Source organism: Bipolaris sorokiniana, assembly GCF_000338995.1.
Source record: "Bipolaris sorokiniana ND90Pr unplaced genomic scaffold COCSAscaffold_15, whole genome shotgun sequence".
In the NCBI taxonomy this organism is placed as follows: domain Eukaryota; kingdom Fungi; phylum Ascomycota; class Dothideomycetes; order Pleosporales; family Pleosporaceae; genus Bipolaris; species Bipolaris sorokiniana.
The window spans coordinates 1,054,110-1,078,809 of record NW_006911909.1 but is presented as its reverse complement, the minus strand read 5'-3'; the positions used below and the strand labels follow the sequence as shown (position 1 = coordinate 1,078,809).

Here is a 24,700-nt window from a genome sequence, read left to right as displayed (position 1 = left end):
GGCTCGGTCCACACCCATCAAGCCAAGGCAATGGATGGGAAGGAGCCATGTTGCGACTGTTATGGCAGGAGCATGGTTCCTTCCCTTTGATTCTCAGTGACGTTTCAAAGGCCGGAACGATGCAAATTCGAGCTGACTTCTTCATGTTCGACATTCCTTTCTCCCCTTTTCCATTAGCTGTGGTTGTTACGAGTCCCCTTCTGAACAGACATGCAGCCTCCGCATAAACGCCAGCTAAAGCTTCCCTTCTTACCAGAGAGCACATCGGCTTCACCATCGAACCAAAAGAGGTAACTAGCACTCAGATGTATCATGGTACTGTACTAACATTTGCAGAGTTCGACATGAAGAACCAAACAAGCTCCCACGCCGACCCAAGGAATCAATGCAAACAACTCTTAATTCCTGGCAGCAGGGTAGCCTAGTAACGAGGACTGCGTCTTTCAATCAAACCTGCATACCAACAATGACGATCGAACCTCCTTACAATACGAAAATGCACACCTTACCCGACCTCGACAAGGACGACTTCGAACAGGCCCTATATCTGGGCGTCGAGAGTGTGCTTGATGATGACAATTCGTTTTTGGACATGCAGGATCCTGAGCCAGCTGCTGAAGCTGATGAAAACTCAGCTGGGCATTTGCCAATTGCGAACATGTCCGAGGGAGATGTAGTGGCTTACTTTGAGCAGCTACGGGGACGCGTTCGCAAGTCACTCGAAACGGAATGGGATGAGGTCGAGAACTTTTTGCGTATGAGCGAGGAAACAATAGAACGGGATAAATTCAAGGCTCAATTCGAAGCTTTTCGCTGCGAGGAATCAACTATTTCTGGTTGGAATCCCGCTCTTATCGTCGAACCATCTGGGGATCCCGCTCACAATGTGCATCTCAAGCTCAACTACCCCACGTTCCGAACCAAGCGCCTCGAATATGGAGAATCGGCGGACGACTCGAATAACTCAACACGGCTATTGATGTTAAAGGGGTTGAATGCTTCGAACGCCCTCTGGTACGAATCCTGTTTCCGGAGACAGGCCCCTGCAAGCAGCCGCCACCAGGAGGTCGCGACAAAGCACTGGCCTCCGAACATAAAAGAGTTGCACTCAAGCTTTTCCCAGAGATGTGAATCGCTTGCAAAGAAGGTTCTGGTTGTGTTCGGTGCACCTAATCGAAAGGACTTCAACCAACGTCGGTCAGTCACTGAGCGCACTGTGAACGCCAGCCCCACAGAACTCGTCACGCTCGGTATAGTGCGGAAGCCTAACCGGTCGATCGAGTATCTTGTGGTCTACTGCCCACATCCAGAATGGCTGGTCTGGCACTGGACTGTATGGGCTGGGCGATACTATGACGCATGCATCAACGTAGCTGCTGCTCTAGGGAACCTCAATGTGCATCCACATTACTTCGAAGAACGCGCCAGAAGTGTCAAGGCCGCCGCGACCCAAAAAATCGCTTTTCGTGACATGGATACAACTAGGAAACTCGAGAAACAGAATAGGGTGCGTTGCCTCCCACGCGACCTGCCGGAATCAGCTCTACAATTTGCACGCGAACACGAAATTACAATGGGCCATATGGTTAGCTCTTTTACCGCTGGTTGGAGCGTAGCTCAGCTGCTGTATGATCGTATCCAGAGTATTCGGCCCAAGGCTTCGTCATGGAATAACGGCGTGCGCATGCCAAGGAATCTGACACGGAATATGCCTGCTCAAGCCCCCCGAACCGCAACTGCTCCGCAGACCTCGTCGTACACAACTCCAATCAAGATTGTGCCGAACAAAACGAGATCAAAAAATCCGATTCTGCAGACTGCTGTCGTACATGTTGGTCGCGAGTTGGCTTTGATGTGTATTCGGTGTGGAGCCACACCACACAGTAAGCCTATCGACCGTGAACCTGTATTCGTCACAATTTCTGCAGCAAAGGGTAAATACGTTGCACAGCGGCAGAGTTGTGCTACGCTGTCATGTCGACCCAAGACAAGGAAGGGCCAGGTTGACCAGTTCATGGTTCCCCAAGATGCCAATATTCCTTTCATTCGGTCTGATAATCTGGCAAAAGTTGAGGTTCCACGAGGTGTATGTAAGAACTAGGTTCTAGAGTATAGAACTCATTTACACTCGATGCTGTAGCCCTTGGTAGTAGTTACCAGACGCCTTTACCTTGATTGACAAAGGTGAGATGATCTAGCTAAAGCGACCTTTACCTTTGCAACTCCACACTATTTACGGTCCGTGAATTGCGCTTCGCGATATCTACTCTTACTCTATCTTTCTTTTTATCCTTGTTCTCCTTCTCGCAAACCCAAAGACCGAACAAAAATACTTTATTTCCTTCTTTTCTTCGTCTAATAAACCCAGGGCAAACTCAAAATGAGCACTTCATTCAAGAAGATGATGACAACGATAAGGGAGCATCTTCGAAAAATGACCCCAACTGTATACGAAGCAATAAAGTCCGATGATATAATGGGCGAACATCTGGACGGCGTCCACAAGAGTATCCACCAGTTAGGTTACAAAGATAGCAGCAATTTCAAGGCGGGGTTCCTAGATATGAAGGCCTCTGCCAGTAAGGAGAATTTCTCTCTATCCAGGGAACAATTCCTCGAGTTCTTGAACAAGCTCCAGCCTATTGTTTTCAAATCCTTGGATGCCGCAGAATTTGGTGGGAATTCTCGGGTGTGCAACCTTTCTTTAGTTGAGGCATTCAACATGCTCGCCTCCGATTTGATCGGATCCTTGGATAAGATCGAGAACATTAGCAGTAGCAACAGCAACAGCAACAACAGCAACAGCAACAGCAACCATGCTGCGCCAGAAGGTCCAGGGGACAGCAGCAACAGCAACAGCAACAACAGCAACAACAGCAACAACAGCAACAACAGCAACAACAGCAACAACAGCAACAACAACAGCAACAGCAACAGCGCTACCCCAGAGGACTCAAGGAAGGATCCAACCATGACAAAAGAAGGTGTCCGCGAAGAAATCAATGAGATTCTCGAGCTGGCAGATATTGACATCGACAAAGCTTATATCGAACAAAGGCTAAATTCATGGAGAAGATTCATGATTACAAGCCCTCTCGCGATTATCTTGGCGGCGGCTTCTAGTAGACGCGCTTTCCAGAGTAGGCTGGAGAAAGAAGCACAAGGAATCTATGAGTTTGTGGAATCCAAGGATGTTCCGCATGAAGAGGCAACGGCCATGCTTATCGCACGTATCAAGAAGGGGGTCGAGAGGGAGAGGGCAAAGGCAAAGGAGTGAGTGACATCAAATTGAAGGAACGGAAGATGGTGCCTTTGAGATTGAGGGCATTCGCCTGGACGATATGAAGCAAAATTGGGGTTTTTAGTATATATACCATTTCGCGCACACAGAATAGCCAAACTTCAATGAAACTATCTAGAAAACATTTCCCTTAGTCTGCTTGCCCTCCTCTTCCTCTAGCTTCTTGAGGTTAATGTTCTTCCAAACAAAAATGCAGGCCAGGCAAAGGGGAACGAAACATGCACCTGTAATGACCATCTTGCGCTGCACATCACCGTACGCACCAACGATAGCATCGCGCTCAGGTGTACCGTCCAGGAAAGACATTTGAACTGCAATATCGCCAAAGATGGTGCGGTAGTCTGGTTTGCTAGATTCGGGGAGGCGCTTGAGGAGTTGTTCAGGAAGAATGTTATTCCACATGGCGCCAGCAATAGCGTAACCAATTGAAGAGCCAAAGCTGCCAAAGAGACCATAGATGGCGTTGATTACAGCAATCTCTTGATGTGTGACGGGGACCATGACCGCGAGCTGAGCACAAGTAGCGAAAAATGCTGTGCCAAGACCAACAAGGACTTGTGTAAAGGCAAGGACACCAGGGTTGGTAGATGGGTTCCGGAAAGGAATCAAGAGTGCGGTACCAAGCAGGACGATGGGAACACCAGTGTAAGCTGTCCACTTGAAGTTGCCAGAATGCCTGATCCACAACGCAATTATCGGGCTGAAAACTGACGACGTAAGCGAGAAAGCGTTGAGAATGTAGCTAGCATGCGTGATGCTCTGCCTGTGAACGACCTGCAGGTATGAATAGAAGTATCCGTTCCAGCAAAACACGGAGAGAAACATTACTCCATAGAGAAGGCATGAGCCGGCAATGGTACCGTTCTTAAGGTAGATCCAAGGCAAAAACTGGACAGGCGCGAACTTGGCCTCCCAAATGTAAAAGACCGGGAAGAGAATGAGACCCAGCACGATGCAGGCAATGATGTAAGGTGTCTTCCAGCCGTTGGGAGCGTAGGATACGAGAGTAAAGGGCAAAACAAATAAGCACCACGCGCACATGATAAGGATAATGCCAAAAACTAGGCCATGTTAGCATGTGTCACGTGTATCTTATGAGGAGCTTACCATCGAATTGCACAAAATAGTACCAAACTGACTGCAGGAAATTGCGATCCGACTTTTCCTTTTTGGCCAAGCCGGCTTTCCTGGCCTTGCGGTACATGAGCATCATGACAACGATAGCGGGAAGGCAGCAGCCAATGAAGATGATGATGAATGCACCAAAAGCCCAGCGCCAGTTGTTCTTGTAGTAAAAGAGCTCCGCAATCTTAGGACCGGCGAAAGTGCTAGCGATACGAGGCGTTCCATTGATAGTGAGGATGATCATTCGGTTCTTCAATGTGGTGATATCGGCAGCCATAATGTCAGTAACATATAGCACGCCAATATGGCCAGCCCAGTAGAGAACGTGACCAGCCATATAAGTCTGCACGTTCTGGCAAGCAGCCTTCATGGCCATACCGCAGACGACAAGAAGGAGCATAAGGAAGAAGCCCTCTACGCGACCGAAAACGTCGATTACTTTGGCAATGAGAAGGGGAACACAACCGCTCAGTGCTGTTGCCATGACGCTCGAAACGGTCAACAGGCCGTGTCTTCCAAAAGCCGATGTGATGAAAGGGTTGAGCGCTGCGTCAATGGCATTTTGTAGGAAAGCAACAAACTCGATAAGGTACAAGCTAAAAGTCGGTCAGTATTTGATCGTTGGTTGGGAGAAGGAGCGACGAACAAGATGAACATGGCGATCAGAGTCTTCTTGCTCCATATCTCGGTGATGGCGCGGACACGTTGAACGCCATTCTGGAAGTTTTCCGACTCAATGGACTTGGACTCGGCGTCGCTGGCCATCTCGTGGGAGTGGACTGCTCCATCGCCCCTCTTCTCAACGTCTATGCTGTGCGAGGGACGAGGAAAGCCCTCTGCAGGCCGCACCACGTCGGTCTCGAAAGTGTTGTTCGCCATGGTCAAACGGAATTTCCGAAAAGATGCCGGCCGAGGCAGGGTATTGAATTAAAATGCAGGTGGATGTCGATCCCAAGACCAGCAGACGGAAGCATTCTTAAGTATCTTCAGGGCCCACTCCGAGAACCGGACAGGAAAGGTCAGGACATGAACAAGACGTGAAAAATTTGCCCCGTGTATCCCACCCGGTGGCTTGGGATCATCTCCCACCGTCCAGGTAGGATGGAGTGCCTAGACAGCGTTAGCAGCGGCTAGATGATCAGATAAGTGCTAGATGATCAGATAAGATCCAATGTCCCTTCGCCCTCTCAGCTGCCCCACTGCAACCTGCATTGCCAAGCCCTTGGCTCATAATATTAGTGGCGGTCAGGTCATCAAATCGAGCAGTGCGCGCCGAAGCTCCAGCCCTAACTAGACTAACAGGTCTCGCCCGAAAGATGGAAGAATCCGAGAAAGGGTATTCACGTGGCAGTCGCCTGATAACCTGCCGCTGCCCTGGGGCAACGGCTCGTCTGTAAAAGTATCGTGAATATGAATATTAGGACTTGAGCGCAATAGAAAAAGTATTGCAGCTCTGAATAAGAGACGAACAAGTCTATTGAAGTATGTACTCAATATTAGTGATAGTTATGTTGATCGGTTATACTTGGAGCTGAAAGAATGGAGCCGTGCCGCCACCATTGGCCGGCGCACCAACTGCCCCTCAAGGCCCCCAACACTAACAGCCTCAACATGGTCACGATGACATCTAATCTTATCAGATCATCGCACTTAGCTCGAACGATGCCAGGCTAAGACTTGCAGAATGCGTTGGGAATCTTTTTGTGCAACCATGTGTAGTTAGTTAATGGGAAACCTACCATGTTTCACCATCTCGTGTAAGCTAGGCAAGAATTGTTCGCAAAGTATTGTACATTGATTCCGAACCAATTATAGGCGAATGAGGGAGTCTGTAATTCTCTTGAGAACTCGAGAAGTTATAAACCCACCGAACACTCGACTGAAAAGAAACCTCTTTGATATTCCGTGCACCCAACCCCTCTCTCCGACGTTGTGTTCCTGTTCACATCCATACATTCCTTGTCCTAGTGTCTCATGTTTCGCTGTGCCACTCATGGTGTTCTCCCTCAGACTCTTGTTGATCTGCCAAGCATGTTTTTTCAATGCTGCGAAGTATCCGGAGGACTCTGTGATGTTGCATGGGTGGAAATGAAAATTGAATCGCTGCTCGATACTCCTGTTCGTGAGATCGCACTGGTACCACGGTGATTCCTCGTCGAAGTGCCTATCAGAGTCAGTTCGCAGTCACTATAGCAAGAGTGTAGTCGAAAACTTACAGTTCATTGCCGAAGACGTGTTTTGCGACCCTATCCGCGAGGGCCCGGTAACCATTCATTCGTTTGTCCTGGCCCATGTTGCTCGCCTCATGCTTGAAGAATGGGCATGGATCGGAAGTCGCTGTAGCCACCATGGTCAGATGGAGAAGCTGGCAGTGGGAGTCCTCGACTTTGATCTCATTCTCGACCAGAAACTTCTCAATGTACCCGTCGGCTATCTTCCTGGCCTTGATGTACACCTGCGTGTCGACCTGGTCCCTTGTATACGCATATAGCTCATGGTCGCGCAACGTTTTCAGGCTCTGAAAACCTACTCGAGCTGATTGCGCGTCTTGCAGACCACCAAATGCCCATCCCTTGTCGTACGCTTTCTGGTTCAACACCGAAGAAACCAAATCGGTCTGTTCGTTGACGACACGTCGGAGGGTCTGGTGCCAGGTCTTTTCGTGGGCTGTCCTTTCCTTTTGGGTTGTTTCGTCGACCTGCGAGCACTCTTGTGCAACTTCAAGACTCGCTACGAGAGCGGGAGTTCCTAGCGAGTTGATCAAGGGCGCAATTTGCTCAGCGAGGTTCTCGTTATCGGCAGTGGATTGCCGAAGCTCGTTTGCAACCTGCTCCGCCCTGTCAATCACCTGACTTTCGAACTGCGCAAGCTCGTTGACACGAGCTTCTGCAGCTGCTTTGGCCGCGTAAAGCTTGTCAACATCAGCTTGGTGACGAGCACCCTGGGCTATGAGTTCGATTTGTGCTTCCTTGTATGCTTCGAATAAACCCTGCGCAATCTGCCGTCGTAATACGTTCTCCGCCTTGAGGTACTTGGTGAGTGCTGTAACGTCCTTGAGCTCAGAGACAATCGTTTCTTGCGTCCTTTCCATGTCGGCGACCTTGCTATCCGAGTCTTCGATGTGGGTAGCCATCTTCTGTGAGTCTTCCCAGAGCTTAACATACTCTTCAGACAGCAACTTCCAGTAACTGTTATTCTGGTCGAACAATGACAGCAATACCGGGGCTGTTCTCGACAATTCGTCACGGTCGAGCTCACTGTGGTCGGCGTCTGGGCTGAACTCATAGAGAAGTGCTTCTGCTGATCCTGGAGGAGAGCGCTCTGACAGGGCCCAAGCCCGCGCTCTAGGCTTTGGTGGTTCCTTGATGACATGTTCCTCTTGAATCAGATCATCAATCATGCAAAGTAAAGACGTGGGAACTATTTGAGTAAGCAGCAGTTCCCTCAGTTGCCGTGGCACTCACCATCAAGAAGTCCTTTTTCGACCTCGTGTTGGAACCTGGTCTCAAACAACTCGGCGAATTTACAATTTTCTACTCTCTGAGCTACCATTTCTTCCAACCACTCCTTCACTGTATCTGGTTAGCATTGCGAAACCGTGCTGCCCTTGTTCGACTTACTATCCTCTGTAATCACACCGTCACGGTGCTTGAAGTTCCAAGTCGCATTGTCGTTGGGCGCCATTGTGTGTAGTGCGAACTGAGTAGATGATACAAAAGCGAGGTTGTAAGAAGTATAATGAAGTTGCGACTATCGCACCAAAATTAAAGTGGGGCTGAGTGAAGTCGGGAGCGCTTATCACCGTTCACCAAATAACACACGGGTTGCCGGACCACCTCAATCGCTCGTTCCTGTAAATTCGCAAGGAATACGGTCTGTTGAATTCCATGATTGATTCCCACATGTCAACATATAGCTGCTCTTAGCGACTCTTCTGTTCCTCTCACTTCGGGTCCCGCTCGCTCTTATGCGAAAGCAGGTCATGGCGGACATAACTCGAAGTGGCTAACCCCTGTGGCTGTGGCTGTGGCTGTGGAGCAATGGCTCTCAATAAGTATTGTCCGCCACAACCAGATACTACGGGCTGTTACATACGGAACATGTCGAGTGTCTAAGTGGAGTAATAATTCTGGGTCTACTAGTTTTTTATACCAACAACTGTCTTCCCTACATCCTTCGATAGCTATTCAATACTTCTACCACCATGAATTGGCTCCAGGAGTATCCGGCTTGTCTGCATTTGAGAGCAAAATACAAGCAGATTGCGACTAATATATTCCGGGCGGGATCCCGTATATTGCATTGCATATAAGAAGGCGCAGCTGTAGGTAGGCCGAGAGGAGAGCGGGCGATACTAATTAATCACTGTTGCTCGTCATCGATAGCCGCCACTCATCCGCCCCATCCATCGGATAGCTACCAGCCAATGCCACCAGGAAGCCAGATAGCACTAGATGTAAATTTGTAAGCAATGCGGTACCTCCTATTGGGATCCAGTCGTGCCCGGTGCCACCATTACTCGTTACTCAAGAGCCCCCCACGGGGCTAGTCAGCATGGGATCCTTGCAAAGAACACTCGACGCTCACCTTTATACGTAGCACGATCCCTATGATATACCCATCACAATGCGTATCCTCATTTGAGACCAGCTCCTAACTGCGAAGCCGCGCGTTTTTGGCGATATGGATCTTCCTGAGGTACCGCCGTTGGAATACGGTCCGACATACACCTCTACCTCATCAACAGTCAGTCCATCAGCGTGCTTGGAATCAGCCCCCTCGATAAGTATACTTCTAATAGCAATTGCACGACATGTAAATGCCCTTGGATAACTTCGTCCCGATCTTCACATTCAGATGGCGGAGCTTATACCAAATCCTAGATCAATCTTTCCGAAGGTGATGGCGTTTGGCAGAAAATTTGAGCGTAACAATACATTCTCCCCAGATGCAGAAGGATCACAAGCCGGGGTGCGGCTCTCATGTCCAAATAGAGGACGCTATGTACCCACAACAACCTATCCGTGTCATCATCTCCTCCCATGCCTTTCCTCCCTTCCCACCGAGCACGCTATCCTCATCCCCACTCATCACATAATCCTCCTCATCATCAACTATGTTATCGTCGCCAACGCTATCATCAGCCGGCGCCGTTATTTGCATCTCGTGTTCCGATCCCAAAGCGAGATCCCGTAGAAGATAGCAAAGATGATCAAAAATCCCCTCACGGTGCCACGCGCTATCGATATATATGACACAAACCTGCCAAATCATCAAAGTGTTGATGTTTCTGCCTGCAAAGCGCGCGAACAAGGGGAAGAGTTCGAACAGAGTGTCGGGAATTCTATTTGTGCCAGTCATGTATAGATCGGAGGTGCGGAACGCGGTTCTCCATTGACTGCGCAGTTCACTGTCGCTGAGCTGAAAAGCATGAGGAATATTTTTCTGCCTGCAAGGGCACGAGTTCGAATAGTGTGTCTGGAAGTGGATATCCAGTGTGAATGGACCGTGAGACGGGTCAACCAGAGCTTTCGACTCGTGTTCGCAGTGGCCAGTAGGCCAAGTTCGCATCGTCTAGAATGCGTATCGCTTCCGACTCGCCGTGCTTATTCAGAATCTCTGCTATTTTTGCCATATACCCATAAACCGGGTATATGTCATCCCCGGTCATGGCGGATACACTCGCGATGCCGGGACATCACATATCGAGATATATGGAAATATATCACAGCCTACAGGCCGGAGGGAGGGGAAAATATATAGCAATGGCAGCTATACACTCGCGATGCCGAAAGAGGAATATAAAAATAGGAGATAAGGATAGAAGATATGAATAGAAGACAAGAATATTCGTCGTTGCCGGAGATAAGAAAAGATGTTGAGCGTGAGGAGCAGAAGGAGGGTGGGGAGCTGGTTTATATAGCCAAGGGTCAAGGCTTCACTGCCGCACTGTCCGTAAGCGAGTGTGTCACGAGAGACCTACTGTAGGCTGCCATTCACTCCCACTCTTGTCAAATTTCCTAATTTGGTATGTCTCATGACGTCAAGGCAAACGCACGAGAAGGCAAATGTTGTGTTGGTGATGATAGCGCTTTCACGTCAGCCACGTGCGTCGCTATTCGCGCAAACGCTCCAGTTTCGTGAAAGTTGCCTGGTATTGCGTAATTAGAGCGGAACGTGATTTAACATGGTCGAAAAATATAGCTTCTTGGTAGATTTGAGACAAAGCGCTGGAGTAGAGTTGGCGTGTGAACGATATTAGTTGGACTGATGCTTCACGTGCAACGCTATCGCAGAGGGGGGGCATGATGTATGATTTTTCAGCTGTTGGTAGTACACTACAGTATCTTTGAACACATTTAAATGAGGCAGCCGAGCTTCCATGTCGGTATCTTTTGTTCCCTCGAATGATGTTTCCTAGGCGCTTTCGTGGGCTTCATCGAGCTGCTTCTCAGCAGCATCCATATCCTCACGCAGATCCTGTATAACATCTAATAATCCTGCCTCCTTGAACTCACTGGTCATCTCCTGTTCAAGCTTATTGAGGTCCTCCCGAGTATCTGCAATCAAGGCTCTGTCTTGCTCCTTGTTCTTGAACTCCCGAGCTTTGCCAGCTTCAATTTGCTTACACTGCTCATCGTGAGTCTTCTTTAGTTCCTCTAATCGGGAGCATGATTGAAGCATGGAGTCCTCATCCTTCTGAAGCGCCATTAGTCGCTTGTAGTCAAAGTTCAAATTGTCGTGGTATGGGGTGTTCTCGATACGCCAGTGATTGCATTGTTTCCAGAAAACGGCACGTGCAGTGTCGTCCAGACCAGGCAATCGAGCGCTGGTCGTCTGTACTCCACCTTGAAAGACACCAAAGCCACCGCCTGTCTCGATCATGCTGTTCGTGATGATGCCAATCAATGACTCAGCAATTGAGACTTCATGCGGATGGGCCATGAAGCAGACTGTGTGTCCTTCAAACCTGAATCCCGCGTTGGGCGCTTCAAGGCGAAAAGCATCGAGCGCCATCTGTTGGAACCAGCTAGTGTCTCCTTTGTCATGCTGAGCTCCTCGCGCTGTAACGTTGATGCTGTAACCAACATATTTCAGTGGCTTTTCGAGAGCAACGTTGTCCAGATCTGGGCCTAGTTCGCTGAGACGCGTTTCCAACGCGGCGCAGAAGGTGATAATCTGCTGTGCACGCTTGATGAGTCCTTGTAGATGATGGTGGCGACCATTCTGTATGTCTTCGATGCTTGATCGGTAGTTCCTAGCATTGTCCAAAGCAACAGCATCATGGAAATATTGACGGTCGCCCGAAATATACGATCGCAGGCGTCGATTAACCTTTCGGCACTGCTGTGGCGTGGGTGCATTGTGTTCCTTGTCGACAAGATGGCGGATGTATATCGCTGCCGATCTATTCTTGCCGTTCACGTTCTGCTGCCACGCTGCATCTTCCGAATAGTATTCTGCTACCTTGGAATTTCCGTCGTGGATAGCCTTGCATAGATTGCCGTTGACGATCAAGCGGAGGACCTCGAGAGGGATGGATGCCATAATCTATTTTTGGATTAGCAGGCTTTCTCAGTCTTGAATTGGAATCAACTTGCATGTACAGCGGACAATCTGTAAAGCCCTTCTCCAATGTCCACTACTGAATGTTTGTCAAACTCCTCCTCTTGGAACGCGGCTGCAGCAACACAGGAATATTTCAATTCAAGTTTGGCACCATAATCGTACCTAGACCTTCTTGCTTGAGCTTTGGCCTGCATCTGGAAGTCTGGATCAATGGGGAGAGCCACTGATTTCAGGTAGACAGTGCTCGTGTTTCCTAGATGTAACAATTCGGTTCGCCCCAATGCTATGGAGTCAAATTCTTCATCGATTGGAGAACTCGCTTCTGGTCTGAATGTGTTTTCAGAGTCACAATCCGTCATGTCTTCGTCGTTCGCAGCCTGGACATTTACCAATGGACTATCAACAATGTCAGCAAGCTCCGTTTTAGCGGTTAGTTTACTTACTGAATTGAGCTCGTTCGCTGGCCACGGCCCTTCTTGCCGTATACCCTAGAGTTGCTAGCCATAGTTTAGTTGTGGGGTAAGTGTTGTGTAGAAGCTAGGTTCCTTCCCCAAATCTAGGCAGGAACGAGCTGTATGCCTTGCCGCCAAGGCCGGTCCATGTGACTAATGAGCTACAATAGCCTTTTCACTGCACTGGCAAACTTTATATAAAATTTCTTTTACTTGCTTACGCATCATTCCTGATTGTTCGCGAAGAGACACCGCCAATCTAGTGCAACATGGCTCTCCAATTATACCCATATACATTCGAAGAGGTGACTGGTGATGCGACAGGACGAAGTAATCTGCTTTACGCCGCTGCAGTACTAGGAGGTCAAGTAGAAGATGTTGAAATAATCGACAGAGAAGAACGCGAAATAAAGATGATGGAGGAGAAGATCCGCATTGCAAATGAGCAGATTAGCTCTGCCTCAGCCAGGCAAGAGAAGGACCAGAATGAATTGCGCCTTTTAGCAAAGAAAAGAGCGCTTGTCGGCACTCTTATCCGTATGCAAAGTGAGTTCTATGGCTCTTTACATATGCAATACACGACTAACCAACTTAGATGGATTAAAAGAGAGTACATCGACCAAGCAAAAGCTTCAAACAGTGATCTCCAGGCAACAGGCCTCTCTGCAAAGCTCCGAACAGCGACTTACAACTTTGGAAAGCGAAGCTCACAAAGACAAGAAGGCAGCCGAAGACCAGCAACGGCAAGCGAACAAGGAGATATTTTCCCTGAACGAGGAGGCTAGGCGGATGCAGACTAAGCTTTCCGAAGCGAAGGAACACATATCTTCTCTCAACGAGGAAGCTATACGGACGCGGACTGAGCTTTCCGAAGCGAAGAAGCACAAGTCTTCTCTCGACTCACAGATTGAACGAATGCGTGGAGTAGAAAAGGAATTGCGGGAGAAGCTCGTTCGGGCTGACGAAAGTATATCTAGACTCAAAGAACAAGTCAGAGAAGCAAGGACTCTAGCCGAAACTGAAAAGACAAAAGCCGAAGAGCAAGCGAGGAAGGCTGAAAACATCCAAAACCACGCTGATATGTCAAGAACGGAACTGACCGAGCGCATCGACGAACTTTCCACCGCCCTTCAACAGCAACACCAAATGGCTCAGGCTGCAATACAAGATTCTGGAGAACTGGCATGGAAAAACGAGCTACATAAGGAAACAATCGCGAACCAGCAACGAGACATTGGTACCGCTACAAACCATAACGAACAGCTAGCAGAGGAAATCCGAGGACTTCAAGACGCTCTCGAGGATGCACAGCGGCACAATAAGTCTGCGAACAGCGAACTAGATGCAGCAAAAACAGCAGCTCGGCGTGCGCTTGAACGTGCTAATGAAGTCAAGCAGTCGTTGAACACTGCCAAGGAAACACATGCCGCTAGGGTGGTTACATTCAGGGACGAAGTCATCACTCTCCAAGACAAACTAGCGATTACAGAGAAGGAGCTTTTAGAGGCTAAAGCAAGAGACGCGAAGCAGACTCAAGCTGCCGGGGAACGCATCCGAGGCCTCACCAACAAGCTCGAGCAATTGAAGGAATCAAAAGTTGCGGATGGGAAACAACATACACTTCAGCTCGAACAAAAAGACGCGCAGTTTAAAGATAAGGCAGACCTATTGGAGAATCGTTTACATGCGGCGAACAGTGAACTTGAGCAATTGAAGCAATTAAGAATTGCGGATGAGAAAGAATATGCATTCCAGCTCAAGCAAAAAGACGCGCAGTTCAAAGAAGAGGCAAACCTGTTAGAGACTCGTTTCCGTGCGGCGAACAGTAATCTCGAGAAGTGCATTCAAGATCTGCAAAGCCAACTCAAGGACACTATACAAAAGCACCAAACCAAAATTTTCAAAATGTCCGAATCAGCCATCTCTGAACGCACTCAATTGACAGATGAGAAACTCCAACTCGAACGATCTGTTGCCGACAGCTCCGACGACATCGTTGCACTTACTGGTCAGTTACAGGAACTGGAATCCCGGGCTGAGAATCTCGAAGAGACCTGCCACGAATATGCTGCTCGAGAAGACGAACTCAACTCAAAACTCAGGGATCTCGACCAAGGACTCAAGAAGGCAGATAATGAACTACGGGCCAAGCAAGACGAACTATTTCAGGCCAAGGCTCAAGCGCAGCATGCCATCGAACAAGTCCACCAGAAATCCAGACAATCACAAGAGGATATGGCGTTCAAGTTCGAAGAAAGATTGAAGCTCTCTGCAGATGAAATTTCTGAGCTTAAGCAAATGATTGGAGTCTGGGAGTCCAAGGAACAGGCCTGGGCGAAGAAGGAAAAGGACCTCATGTTGTATCTGCGACTAACATGCAGAAAAAATGTACAAAATTCTAGACGCATCCACAATCTTGAACACTGGATGCGGGAGTTTGCGCGAGGGGGCATTGCCAATGCACAAGTCATTCACACGCTGGAACACGAAAATAGCGAGCTACAGCAGCGCTTCACAGATTTGGAAGCCGAATTATCCATAAAGCGCAGAGGCTTGGGAACCATCGTATGCGCCCGGGAAGATTTAGTTCGGGCACTCTATGAACGTTTGAGTATCGTACCACCCGACCTTGGAGAAAATTATGTCAGCCGCGAAGCATTGAATGCAGCGAATGCTTGCTATATCAATCTCCTAAACAGGCTCGTTGGGTATTGGAAGGAAACTCGCGAGTTACTCGAAGCTCGGAACTCAGACGTTGCGCGCTTGTATGAGTGCCTTCGTACAGCTCTCGACACGGTATGGAAACATAAAGGGCAAATTGAGGAGTTGGAAGAGAGTCGCCACGGCCTCAAGAACATGTTCGAAAAGTTCATCGATACAGCAACCGAGAATTCAGAGTCCGTAAATCTGTTTCTCATTCGGTTACGGGACGTGATGACGGTATTGGCTGGGGATGAGGAGGAGGAAACAGCTTCCCAGGAAGCAGAATAACGAAAGTTGTCATGGTTGAGGTATGGTACACAGTGTAGCCTTGATGGGAACGATATAAGATATTAGTTTAAAGATTTTCTGAAAAAGGAATTAATACTTTCTCTATATTACTTGATTGTCGAGCCGTTAGTCGCTGCACCTGTAGCTGTATCCATAAAGAATTATTTGTAGCCTAGCTTTCAGAACATGCCACTGCCGTGCTTTTCGGTAATAAATCGATTTTGTAACCTACTACAAAGCTTTCATAGAGTCTGCTAGATAGCTTTCAAGGCGAGGTGCTTAGTCAAGCATGCCTACAGATATCGCCTATGCATGATCGCTCCTTCCTGTGCATCTCCACACCCTAGGAACAACACCTTGTCCGTCACAAGCAGAAAGGAACATGCCTTCGCGTAAAGTAATCAGTGGAACACCTTGTCCAGGTCAACAGGCAGAGCATGCCCGATTTGCCGGTCAAAGTCATCATAACCCGAGCGAAAGTTTGACTTCGGAATCACCTCACGGACTGAGCCCTTGGCAAGAGCTCGTTGACATTCCATCTCAGCTACATCCAGGTAAGGCAGTTCCAGACCTTTCGCAGCATCGATCTGACGATATAGCAGGAACCACCTCCCAGAAGCGCGTCGCCAGCTCCCAAGAAGACGAGCTTCCGCACAAAACACGCCAGCTCCAGGCCAAAGCTAGGATGTCGGAACTCATGGCGGATGCTGCGGCCAAGCTCGCAGAGGCATCAGAGAAGGAGGTGAAGGTCGCAATTATCAGAGCGGAAGCAACTGAGAAGATAGCAGAAGTCATGCAGATGCGTGCAGAGTACGACCGCCGAGCCTTGGAGGAGTGTATAGGAAACCAGTCTTCGTGAGAGATAGCTTATGTCGTTGTACCAATAGTTCGATCGCCACAATAAGTGAGATGCAAATACGTGTAATGATGTCTCACGGTATCAATCACGAAAAGTTAGCAAACTAATGCATTCATTGTTGCTAGCTCCAATGCCTTACTTCTCACTTGAACTGATTCTCTACTCCATGTACCCTTCCTCAGCACCTCACTTGCTGCCACGTCCTTTCTTGCTCGTACCAGGGGATAACTGGTCTTCCACCTGACGTTTCCTTGCCTTATCTGCCTGTCTGAAGTATTCGAAATTAAGAAGTTTATTACCGTGATTGGTAGTGGGAGTGGTTCCGACAGTGGTAGTAGCTCTGGCAGTAGGGGCGATATTGGGAGTGGTTCCGACAGTAGTAATAGGTTGAGCAGTAGGGGCGATACTGGGAGTGGTTCCGACAGTGATAGTAGCTCTGGCAGTAGGGGCAATACTGGGAGTGGTTCCGACAATTGGAGTTGATTCGGGAACGGACATGGCTTTGATAAGAGCGGCAATGGCTTCGAAAGTAGCACTTGATTCGGAAGCGGCAACAGCTTTGAGAAGAGCGGTAATGGCTTCGAGAGTAGCACTTGATTTGGTAGAAGCAACTTCCTTGAGAGCGGCAATGGCTTGGGAAGCGGGAGTGGTTCTGTGAGTGGCAGCGTTATCGTCAAGCTCCTGGACCAGCTTTTCAAGTCGATCCATGGTCCTTGTGAGCATGTTTCTCACGTCGCCTAGAGAGTTTTCGTTGGCCATGCTGGCGTTGATCAAGTATTTGTAGGAGAAGTGGAGAATAAGGTTGAATGTAAAGCAGTGGGTGTTCGCTAGTTATATACATACCTACAGAATCGGAGGTGACTGTGTGTGTTAAAATCTACCTTCACCTAGTTTACGTCATCTACCCCATCTTAGCGAGGCTGGAAGAGCCGCTCCCTCACCTGGCTCATGTTACGCGCTTTGCCTAGTGAGTCTAGAGAAAAACCATCGGTCACCTCACCTCACTGCGCGCCTTCTCTTAGTGAGACTGTAGAACTGTTTATTGAGTATCTTCATAGTATCAACTCGTTCTTAGTTTTTGAATCTTTCCCCACTACACTGCACGAGTTGTTGTAACACAACAAGAAGAGATTTTTGTTTACTGCAACAACCAAGAACTATGCCTAACATGTCGACGAACACAAACTCCGGTGCAAGTCAGGCGTCACAGGAACCAACAGGTAACGTGTCTAGATCAGGCTTCGAGGAAGAAATGCTGACTGGTAGAAAAAGCGCGCACCTCTCTCCTAGAGAGATACAACAGTATCGTTAGGCGCCTAGAGAGAGAACGGAACAAAACAGTGTCCATCAATCAGAAGCACATCCGAAACATGGACCGTGGTATCTTGGAGCCTCCCCGAAAGAGATTGCCGTATGTCGTTGGAACAGACGGTATACCCCCACTACCAGAGAACTGGCGCGAGTTCATCACGGAGTCACTGCGACACTTCGCAGATAACGACGACGCCTCGTGGCTATCAGTAGCCCACAACTCCGATGTCCAAAGACATACAACTGTTTACGCTTTGGTGGGTTTTTTGTCCACATTAAGTGGCAGTGTGTTGGCGACAAAGGATGAAGCAGTACTGGTAACACACATGCACCTATCTGGCCGACGCTTGAAGTTATCGAACGCATCGTTAACGCTCGTGAAGCACCACCAACACACTGTCCAAGTATCCCAGCTGGTTTATTCAAGTCGATGTCAAACTGGAGATATGAGCGCAAGACAATATCGGATAGGCTACCCATTTTGACTACAGGTACGCCCAAGGTGGTAACACCATTGACAGCAAATGCAAACCGGAAGCTCTTCGGGTCGTAGCGAGGGCGAGTGAAGTATCTTTTCATCGTAACTTTTCCTTTCCTTTGTAGCTAATGCGTTGTTTTGATCCGGCACAGTTCAGTCCACCGAGAGACCGAGAGACTATGAGGCATGTTATGCCAGTCCACGACTATATATGTCGTTCACCAGCGATACCAACGGATGCCATTCGGTGTCGTTGGACAAGGCTGTAACGAGTGATCTCACTGTGGCTAGTGAGCAGCTGATTGTCGTCTGCTCTAGCTGCCCTTCCGATAATGTTGGCTGGTAGCAATACTCAACGTAGGAGTATGTGAGGGTCGCCCGCCACATATAATCGTATAAGCATGCCGGCTGGTGTAATCCGCGCTATCCAAAACCAGGAAAGCTTGCGGACCAGGGGGGCGAGCGACAGCTGTCGATTGGTGTCGCTCACCCCACCAGCCAGCGACGGCTGTCGATTGGTGTCACTCGCCAGGGGGGGGGGCCAGCGACAGTTGTCGATTGGTGTCGCTCCCTCCACCCATGACCAGACGAGCAGGCCAATCGACGGCCGTCGCTCGCCTCCCCCCTGACCAGCGACAGCTGTCGATTGGTGTCGCTCACCCCACCAGCCAGCGACGGCTGTCGATTGGTGTCGCTCGCCCCACATTCTCAAAATGGCTAAGTACTATGGCTGGCGAGCGACGGCCACAGTCAGATGGGCGGATCAGGGAAGGGACGAGCAAGCAGCTGCCTCACCCAGCAATGCCATCCGACAGAATTCCGATGAGTTGAAACCCCCTTTTTACATTCAATTTGCTTCAATTGTAATCTGGTCCTCTGGGGGCGCACGGGACTAACGCTCTGATCCGATTGCATGCGCCCGACAATACCATGTATGGTGCTAGTGGACTTCCGTTGATATATGTAATGTGGCTCGCCAGCCACGGTCCGATGGCTCCCAGCCGAAACTACCGGAGCCAAGTGGGGGGAGCGACACCAATCGACAACCGTCGCTGGTCGGTGGGGGGAGCGACACCAATCGACAGTTGTCGCTCGCCCCCCTGGCCAACGGCCACCGGATAAATCCCAACCGAATCCTCTTGACCTGATTCAGCAAGTGGGGGGGGGGCGACACCAATCGACAACCGTCGCTGATCAGGGGTGGGCGAGCGACAGCTGCCGATTGGTGTCGCTCCCCCCACTTGGCTGAAGACCTTACCCAAACAGTTTTTGATCCGAAACCGTCGGACTCTCAGAGTCCCGATTCAACGCTGTCGGATGCGTGCAACGCCAGTCCGACAGCGGGAGGTGAGATGGCCCTGCTCTCACAGCCACGCAACAAACCTATCTCATCAATCCAGCATCAGGATTGCGTTTTGTTCCAAATGCCTTAGCTATACAATCCCATCGGTAGAGGAGGCGAGGGTGCGGAGGGAGGGATCTTCCATCACCGCCAATTCTTTTGCTAATTTGTATAGGTGTGATCCTATTTCCCTTGCAGATCGCCATGCCTTAAATCGAGGGGCAGTATCGCTTCACTAGCTAATATATCCCTCGAGAGATATTACGGGGACTTGAAAATGCCTCAATCAATTAGAAAGGCCGGAAAACGATCAGGGCAACCTTTTCTGGAAACATAGCTTAAGAGTTAAGGATATTTTTCGATTTTGGTACAATGCAGATTTGCTGCCATGATATTTGATTCGATTTATTACTCTACTAACTTCGTCAATGAACATACTCGTTACCTTTGACGTGAAGCACTGTAGTTGCTTGCCGATTTGGTGCCTCAAAGCAATTCTTCGCATCGATTCCACAGGCAGGACTAGGCCAAGGCATTCACGATGGCGAAATCATTCTCAGCATCTCGAGTTTCCAATACAGCAACTTTGTGAGAGATAACTTGGGTTGCGCGGCTGAAAATGACATCGTTCATTTATTCGTTGTTTCGTTGTGACATCCCCAAGTGATGATTGCTCTTATATTTCCTTTGCTTTGTCGTCGAACACAACACTTTGATTTACGTTCAAAGGAAGCCGAACGCACAGCGGCCTGTGTGAACTTTTCGATGACACTGTCAACATGCTGATCACCGAGTTTTATTCTCGGTCATTATGGAAACCCCAATATACTTATTGCTCTATCTCCCATAATATTCTTACAAGCAGTTGGGATAGCCTAACAAAACGCAACACTGAACGTGATAAACTACGGCGCTTCCCATTGAGAGATAGAGACTCCGAAATACGACACAAAAAGGCCAAACACCACGCCGGACGCTAATACAAGCCTTCACTTATTGTCAAGAAAATGCATAAACGAGCTGCTGAACCTCAGCTTTCGGACGGAAGCCCTTCCAAGAAGCAAAACATTGGGAATGTAAACGATTCTGCCACGCTAACATCCCAAAATTTCGTGGCGGATGATTCTCAAATAGCTGTTTCAGTAGGGCAAGAAGACATGGTCGACTTTAAGGATAATGGCTCAGCTCTGCCCAATGACATGCAGGATATTGCAGATGATGAAGACGTTGAAGGTACATCTGCAAAGAACAAGACTAACACGGAATGCAAGACTTCCAACAGCAAGTCAAAAAGGACAAAGAAACCCCCAGTTGGCGATGGCTTCGCAATTTTCACCCACAATACTGTAATCCCTCCAGCCAACCCCTTCTGGGGCATCAAGCCCCTGCCTGGCGATCCACGCCCCGACCCCATCCAGCCTTCAGCCCGAGAAAGCAATGGCCAAACCAATCCACCCCTATGGGAAGACCGGGGCTACCGCTACAAGCGCGGCTCTCGCTACGTCAAATACTTTGGTCCCATCCCCCCATCCGACATCGACTCCCTGGACGAAACCCTGGACCAAGAAGCCCTACACATTGTAAAACTGATCGACATGCGTCCCAAGAGCAAAAAGGACCCAATGCCAAAACGAAAGCCAACGATATACTGCTACGGAAAAACACCCAAGGACTGGAACAACATGCAAACTATCAAGGCCCTAAACGACCGCCGCTACCAAGCCATCGACCGCACGACAATGGATCATCCCTGGCAACGCATCGAGCGCGAGTACCTAGCCTCACTATTGCAAAACATGCCCGACGCCTCTATCTGGGAGCTGACGGAGCGCCACAACGCGCGCTTCATGGGGCAAGACTTCACCGAAGCTACGGGATTCGGCTTCGCGAACCTGTCTTCCGGGCGAACAGTCGAGAGCGTCCGATACGAATACATGACGAACAAGTCGCTCTATGATGCGGGTAAGGTACCTGAAGCGATACGGTGGCGCAGCGATCCATCCGTGGAGGGGAAAGCAGTGAAGGAGAGTGGGCGGGCTGAGCGGGCATTTGGGAAGCCGAGTCGGGCGCTGGAAATGGCGCATGATGTTGCAATCGGGCGAGGAGAAGAAGAAGAAGAAGAAGAAGAAGAAGACGACGAAGAGGAAGCGAATTCAACTTCGTCAAGCAGAAATGGCAGAACGGTTGATCCATTTGAAGGACAGGAGAGGCTGGATGACGATGAAGAAATGTTGCTTGAGTTAGCCGGTGCATACGGCACCGACATGTCCTCACAGCCAATACGTCTAGGTACATATCGCGATCTCCCTACTCGTGAATGGCTCCGTACTAAGTATGATACAGAAAACGGCACCAAAACCACTACCACCACCACCGCCGTCACAGCACCAATCCAACGACTCCTCATGACGAAGACGCAAACACACGAAAAAGACACTGCTCTCTCCCTCGCGCAAGCTACTCACCCCGCGTCTAGACAGGGCAGTACACCCCCTTCTCCCTCCGCGCAAGACGTCCACACACAAAACGACTCATTGCTGCCCACTGAGCCTCCCGCCCCGCAACGCCGCACCTCGCTCCACGCGATGCGCAAGATGGACATTGATGAGAACTACAGTGACGAGGACAATGTATGAGATTCTCTTTTTTTTTCTCCGGTAAGATATATACATATATACTTCTGCAATGATAGGGCGGCAGTATCGGGAGTATAGTGATGAAATGGAATGGAAAGCAAGCTATTCAGGATTTTTGTTGGTATATAGTGATATATGTGGGAAGTCTAGAAAACACATGGCACAAATGTCTTTTATATATATATATAGTTATATGTAAAAATGGCTGTGATGTTTTGTGCTCATCTTTGTGTCTTGGAATCACATGGTATAACTATTACACATGACCATGCATGTTTGTGCATATGGCTTGTGCTGCACAATCATTGGAATACAAAGTGCGATGCAGCAATCGACAATAACAAGTCTTGATTTCATTTCCATCATTTCGTACACCTCTAACCTTTTTTTTTTACAAAAAGTACTGTTACATATGGCCATGGCCCCTTAGATGTTGCGATAACCGCGAACGCCCGACGCGAGTCGCTTCCAAAGATCCCTGGTTCTCTAAAAAAACAATATCCTAAAACGCCCCATTTAGCCAGCTGCGGTAACTGTAGGCTAGTAGCCGCGCCCGTCGGTAACCTTGCCTGGCTGTTTACCCTTTCAGCCCTGCCTTGTATTGCCCCTCACCCAATGAAGTCGATCTCACTGGGGTACCCAAGCACCGACGCGTCAACGCCGTCAAGTCCCGAGCCCATTCCCAGCAGATCGGTATTAAGCCTCTGCACATCGAACTGCAGGCTCGGCAGAGAGTTCGCAGGGTCTCCACCGAGGTGCACGTCAAGCGCATCGTCAGGGCTACGCGTGCACACAGCTGACGACGGGGCCTCGTGGTGCATTACGTGGTGCACTCGGTAGTATCGCTGGCGCGCCCAGCGAATATATATAGCGAACACGTCTCTTTGGTCTGGTATGCCGATGAAAGCGAGGGTGCGGCGGGACGGGCGCTTGACGGGGTAGCGGTGGGCTAAAAGTGGGGGATCAGCGGAACGGCTCAGGAACATGGATTGCGTGCCTCGTTTCTGGAACGCGCGGCGTGGGCCAACAGCATGCTGTGGTTACGCATGCAAGGAACAGACATGACAAGCTGACTCACTGCTGTAAGACATGTTTCTTCGTGGTGATGAAGAGTGGACTGGTCGGTATCTGGTCTGGTGCCAGTGCGATAGGGTAAGAAGATGTTGGTTGATGTTGACTCGACACGGGGAGATTGCTGCTCTTTTGTATTTGGTGCTGGGGGCGAGGTGGTATAGGGCAGTATCGAAGTGGTCGGTGGACACCGGTGCTGTGGTGCTGTGGGTGCAGGGGAGAGGACGGCGCTGTAGAGGTAGCGGTTGTGTAGGAAGCAGGAGGGGGCGGCGTTGTAGTAGTGGCCACTTAGTGAGAAGCGGAGAGAGATGGTACTGTAGCAGCAGCAGTTCTGCAAAAGGCAAGTGGAGGCAGCGGTATAGTGGCAGCTGTATTGTGGGAAGTAAGGGGAAGGGTACTGCAGTGGCAGCGGGTGTAGGCGGAGGCGGCGCTGTTGTGGCAGGCGTTGTGTGGGAAGCAGGGAGACACGGCGCTGTAGTGGCAGTAGTAATGTGAGGAGCAAAGGAGAGTGATGGATGTCATAGGACAATCGCTGCAATGTGATATAAGAATAATTTGTTGGCGAGGACACTTGCTGACTTGCGCAATACTTCAGTAGAGGCAAGTAGCAAGATGCGCAAATGCGTACACGCAAGGTTTATATCTGCCAAACCCCGGCGGCCGCTTTCGAGGCCATCGTAGAGCAGAGCCTCAAATCGCAGGCGACATTTCTCGTCATTCGTATAAGCCTACCATGAAACCCGGCCTATTGTTTTAGCGCCTCTTGGCTAGAGGCGATAACATTTGCGGCCGCTCACAGAAGTAAAAGTAAATGAGTGACTGCCAGTAGAGAACACTTTAACCGGACCAGGATGGGGATGGCGGCCAAGTTAGCTCCGTCTTGGGATACGTCGAATAGTGTTTCAAAACTTTCACCGGCATAGCTGCAGGCGAAGTGCAAGAAACATGAGATTGTGCCAGTGTGTAGAGACGGCGAGAGCCTAGAGCGTAATCAGTTTGGTCTGCAGATGTCCATCCCATGTGCATACGTCAAAGGTTCACGCAAGCAACATGTTCGCGCGCTTGGGTCTTTCTGCCAGGCACAGTATTCAGGTCCAGCCAGTCAAAGGTGCATCTCTTTTGGCCCCTTGAGCTTACGCGGTCTGCCATGGCACAAAAATTTGGCTGGCCACGTTGTCTAGTAAGTATGCGAGACAGTCCCTTATCGCCAGTAGCGCGAGTGTCATTCTGCGGGGAAGGGGACCACTGAGAACAACGTACGATAGAGGTCTGAGCGATGAAGTAATGGTGGCATCTTACGCAGCGGATGATAGTCCATTGATGCTTTCCCGGTCAGTGCGCACCATTGATTTTTTTCCTGTGCCATTTGACCCTACACACTTCCAGCGCGTCCGGGCCCCTGCGACGTGCTATAAGAGAAGAAAAACGGGCCTACTTGACAGACACAGCGTTGTGGGATCCCCGGAAAATTCTGCGAGCAAAGGATGATGACAAGGTTGCGGGGTCGCTAAATTCCACTGATCGGTCATCACCTTTTGGCCTTGCGAGGTCCTGCCTTGGCAAGC

At 49.5% G+C, this 24,700-nt stretch overlaps 9 protein-coding genes across 9 annotated transcripts; 3 read left to right on the top strand and 6 right to left on the bottom strand.

Moving 5' to 3' along the window:
- The first annotated feature begins 118 nt into the window (after nt 1–118).
- On the top strand, nt 119–2,404 carry COCSADRAFT_250140 (uncharacterized protein). Its single transcript, XM_007706213.1, has 4 exons — nt 119–145; nt 217–290; nt 337–2,184; nt 2,369–2,404. The coding sequence occupies exon 3, from the start codon at nt 386–388 to the stop codon at nt 2,099–2,101; it is 1,716 nt and encodes a 571-aa protein (XP_007704403.1). The 5' UTR covers nt 119–145; nt 217–290; nt 337–385; the 3' UTR covers nt 2,102–2,184; nt 2,369–2,404.
- A 586-nt stretch (nt 2,405–2,990) lies between these two features.
- Nucleotides 2,991–5,426, bottom strand: COCSADRAFT_126614 (uncharacterized protein). The gene is made up of 3 exons (XM_007706212.1): nt 5,073–5,426; nt 4,409–5,022; nt 2,991–4,362 (listed from the first exon to the last, which is right to left on the bottom strand). The coding sequence occupies exons 1-3, from the start codon at nt 5,303–5,305 to the stop codon at nt 3,416–3,418; spliced, it is 1,794 nt and encodes a 597-aa protein (XP_007704402.1). The 5' UTR covers nt 5,306–5,426; the 3' UTR covers nt 2,991–3,415.
- A 1,152-nt stretch (nt 5,427–6,578) lies between these two features.
- COCSADRAFT_250108 (uncharacterized protein) lies at nt 6,579–8,160 on the bottom strand. The gene is made up of 2 exons (XM_007706211.1): nt 8,047–8,160; nt 6,579–7,998 (listed from the first exon to the last, which is right to left on the bottom strand). Exon 2 carries the CDS (start codon nt 7,824–7,826, stop codon nt 6,639–6,641), a length of 1,188 nt encoding a protein of 395 aa, XP_007704401.1. The 5' UTR covers nt 7,827–7,998; nt 8,047–8,160; the 3' UTR covers nt 6,579–6,638.
- Nucleotides 8,161–9,348: 1,188 nt separating this feature from the next.
- Nucleotides 9,349–10,036, bottom strand: COCSADRAFT_40657 (uncharacterized protein). The gene has a single exon (XM_007705953.1). The coding sequence runs from the start codon at nt 9,995–9,997 to the stop codon at nt 9,407–9,409; it is 591 nt and encodes a 196-aa protein (XP_007704143.1). The 5' UTR covers nt 9,998–10,036; the 3' UTR covers nt 9,349–9,406.
- An 807-nt stretch (nt 10,037–10,843) lies between these two features.
- On the bottom strand, nt 10,844–12,506 carry COCSADRAFT_346785 (uncharacterized protein; the record flags this gene model as incomplete). Its single annotated transcript, XM_007706210.1, has 3 exons — nt 12,439–12,506; nt 12,034–12,391; nt 10,844–11,977 (listed from the first exon to the last, which is right to left on the bottom strand). Exons 1-3 carry the CDS (start codon nt 12,498–12,500, stop codon nt 10,844–10,846), a joined length of 1,554 nt encoding a protein of 517 aa, XP_007704400.1. The 5' UTR covers nt 12,501–12,506.
- Nucleotides 12,507–15,820: 3,314 nt separating this feature from the next.
- On the top strand, nt 15,821–16,297 carry COCSADRAFT_30236 (uncharacterized protein; the record flags this gene model as incomplete). The annotated part of the gene is made up of 1 exon (XM_007705850.1): nt 15,821–16,297. One exon carries the CDS (start codon nt 15,821–15,823, stop codon nt 16,295–16,297), a length of 477 nt encoding a protein of 158 aa, XP_007704040.1.
- Nucleotides 16,298–16,421: 124 nt separating this feature from the next.
- On the bottom strand, nt 16,422–17,056 carry COCSADRAFT_346782 (uncharacterized protein; the record flags this gene model as incomplete). Its single annotated transcript, XM_007706209.1, has 1 exon — nt 16,422–17,056. The coding sequence occupies one exon, from the start codon at nt 17,054–17,056 to the stop codon at nt 16,484–16,486; it is 573 nt and encodes a 190-aa protein (XP_007704399.1). The 3' UTR covers nt 16,422–16,483.
- A 3,379-nt stretch (nt 17,057–20,435) lies between these two features.
- Nucleotides 20,436–22,064, top strand: COCSADRAFT_346777 (uncharacterized protein; the record flags this gene model as incomplete). The annotated part of the gene is made up of 2 exons (XM_007706208.1): nt 20,436–21,741; nt 21,772–22,064. 2 exons carry the CDS (start codon nt 20,436–20,438, stop codon nt 22,062–22,064), a joined length of 1,599 nt encoding a protein of 532 aa, XP_007704398.1.
- Nucleotides 22,065–22,672: 608 nt separating this feature from the next.
- Nucleotides 22,673–23,155, bottom strand: COCSADRAFT_175307 (uncharacterized protein; the record flags this gene model as incomplete). Its single annotated transcript, XM_007706207.1, has 2 exons — nt 22,673–23,013; nt 23,143–23,155. 2 exons carry the CDS (start codon nt 23,153–23,155, stop codon nt 22,673–22,675), a joined length of 354 nt encoding a protein of 117 aa, XP_007704397.1.
- Between the last annotated feature and the right edge of the window lie 1,545 nt (nt 23,156–24,700).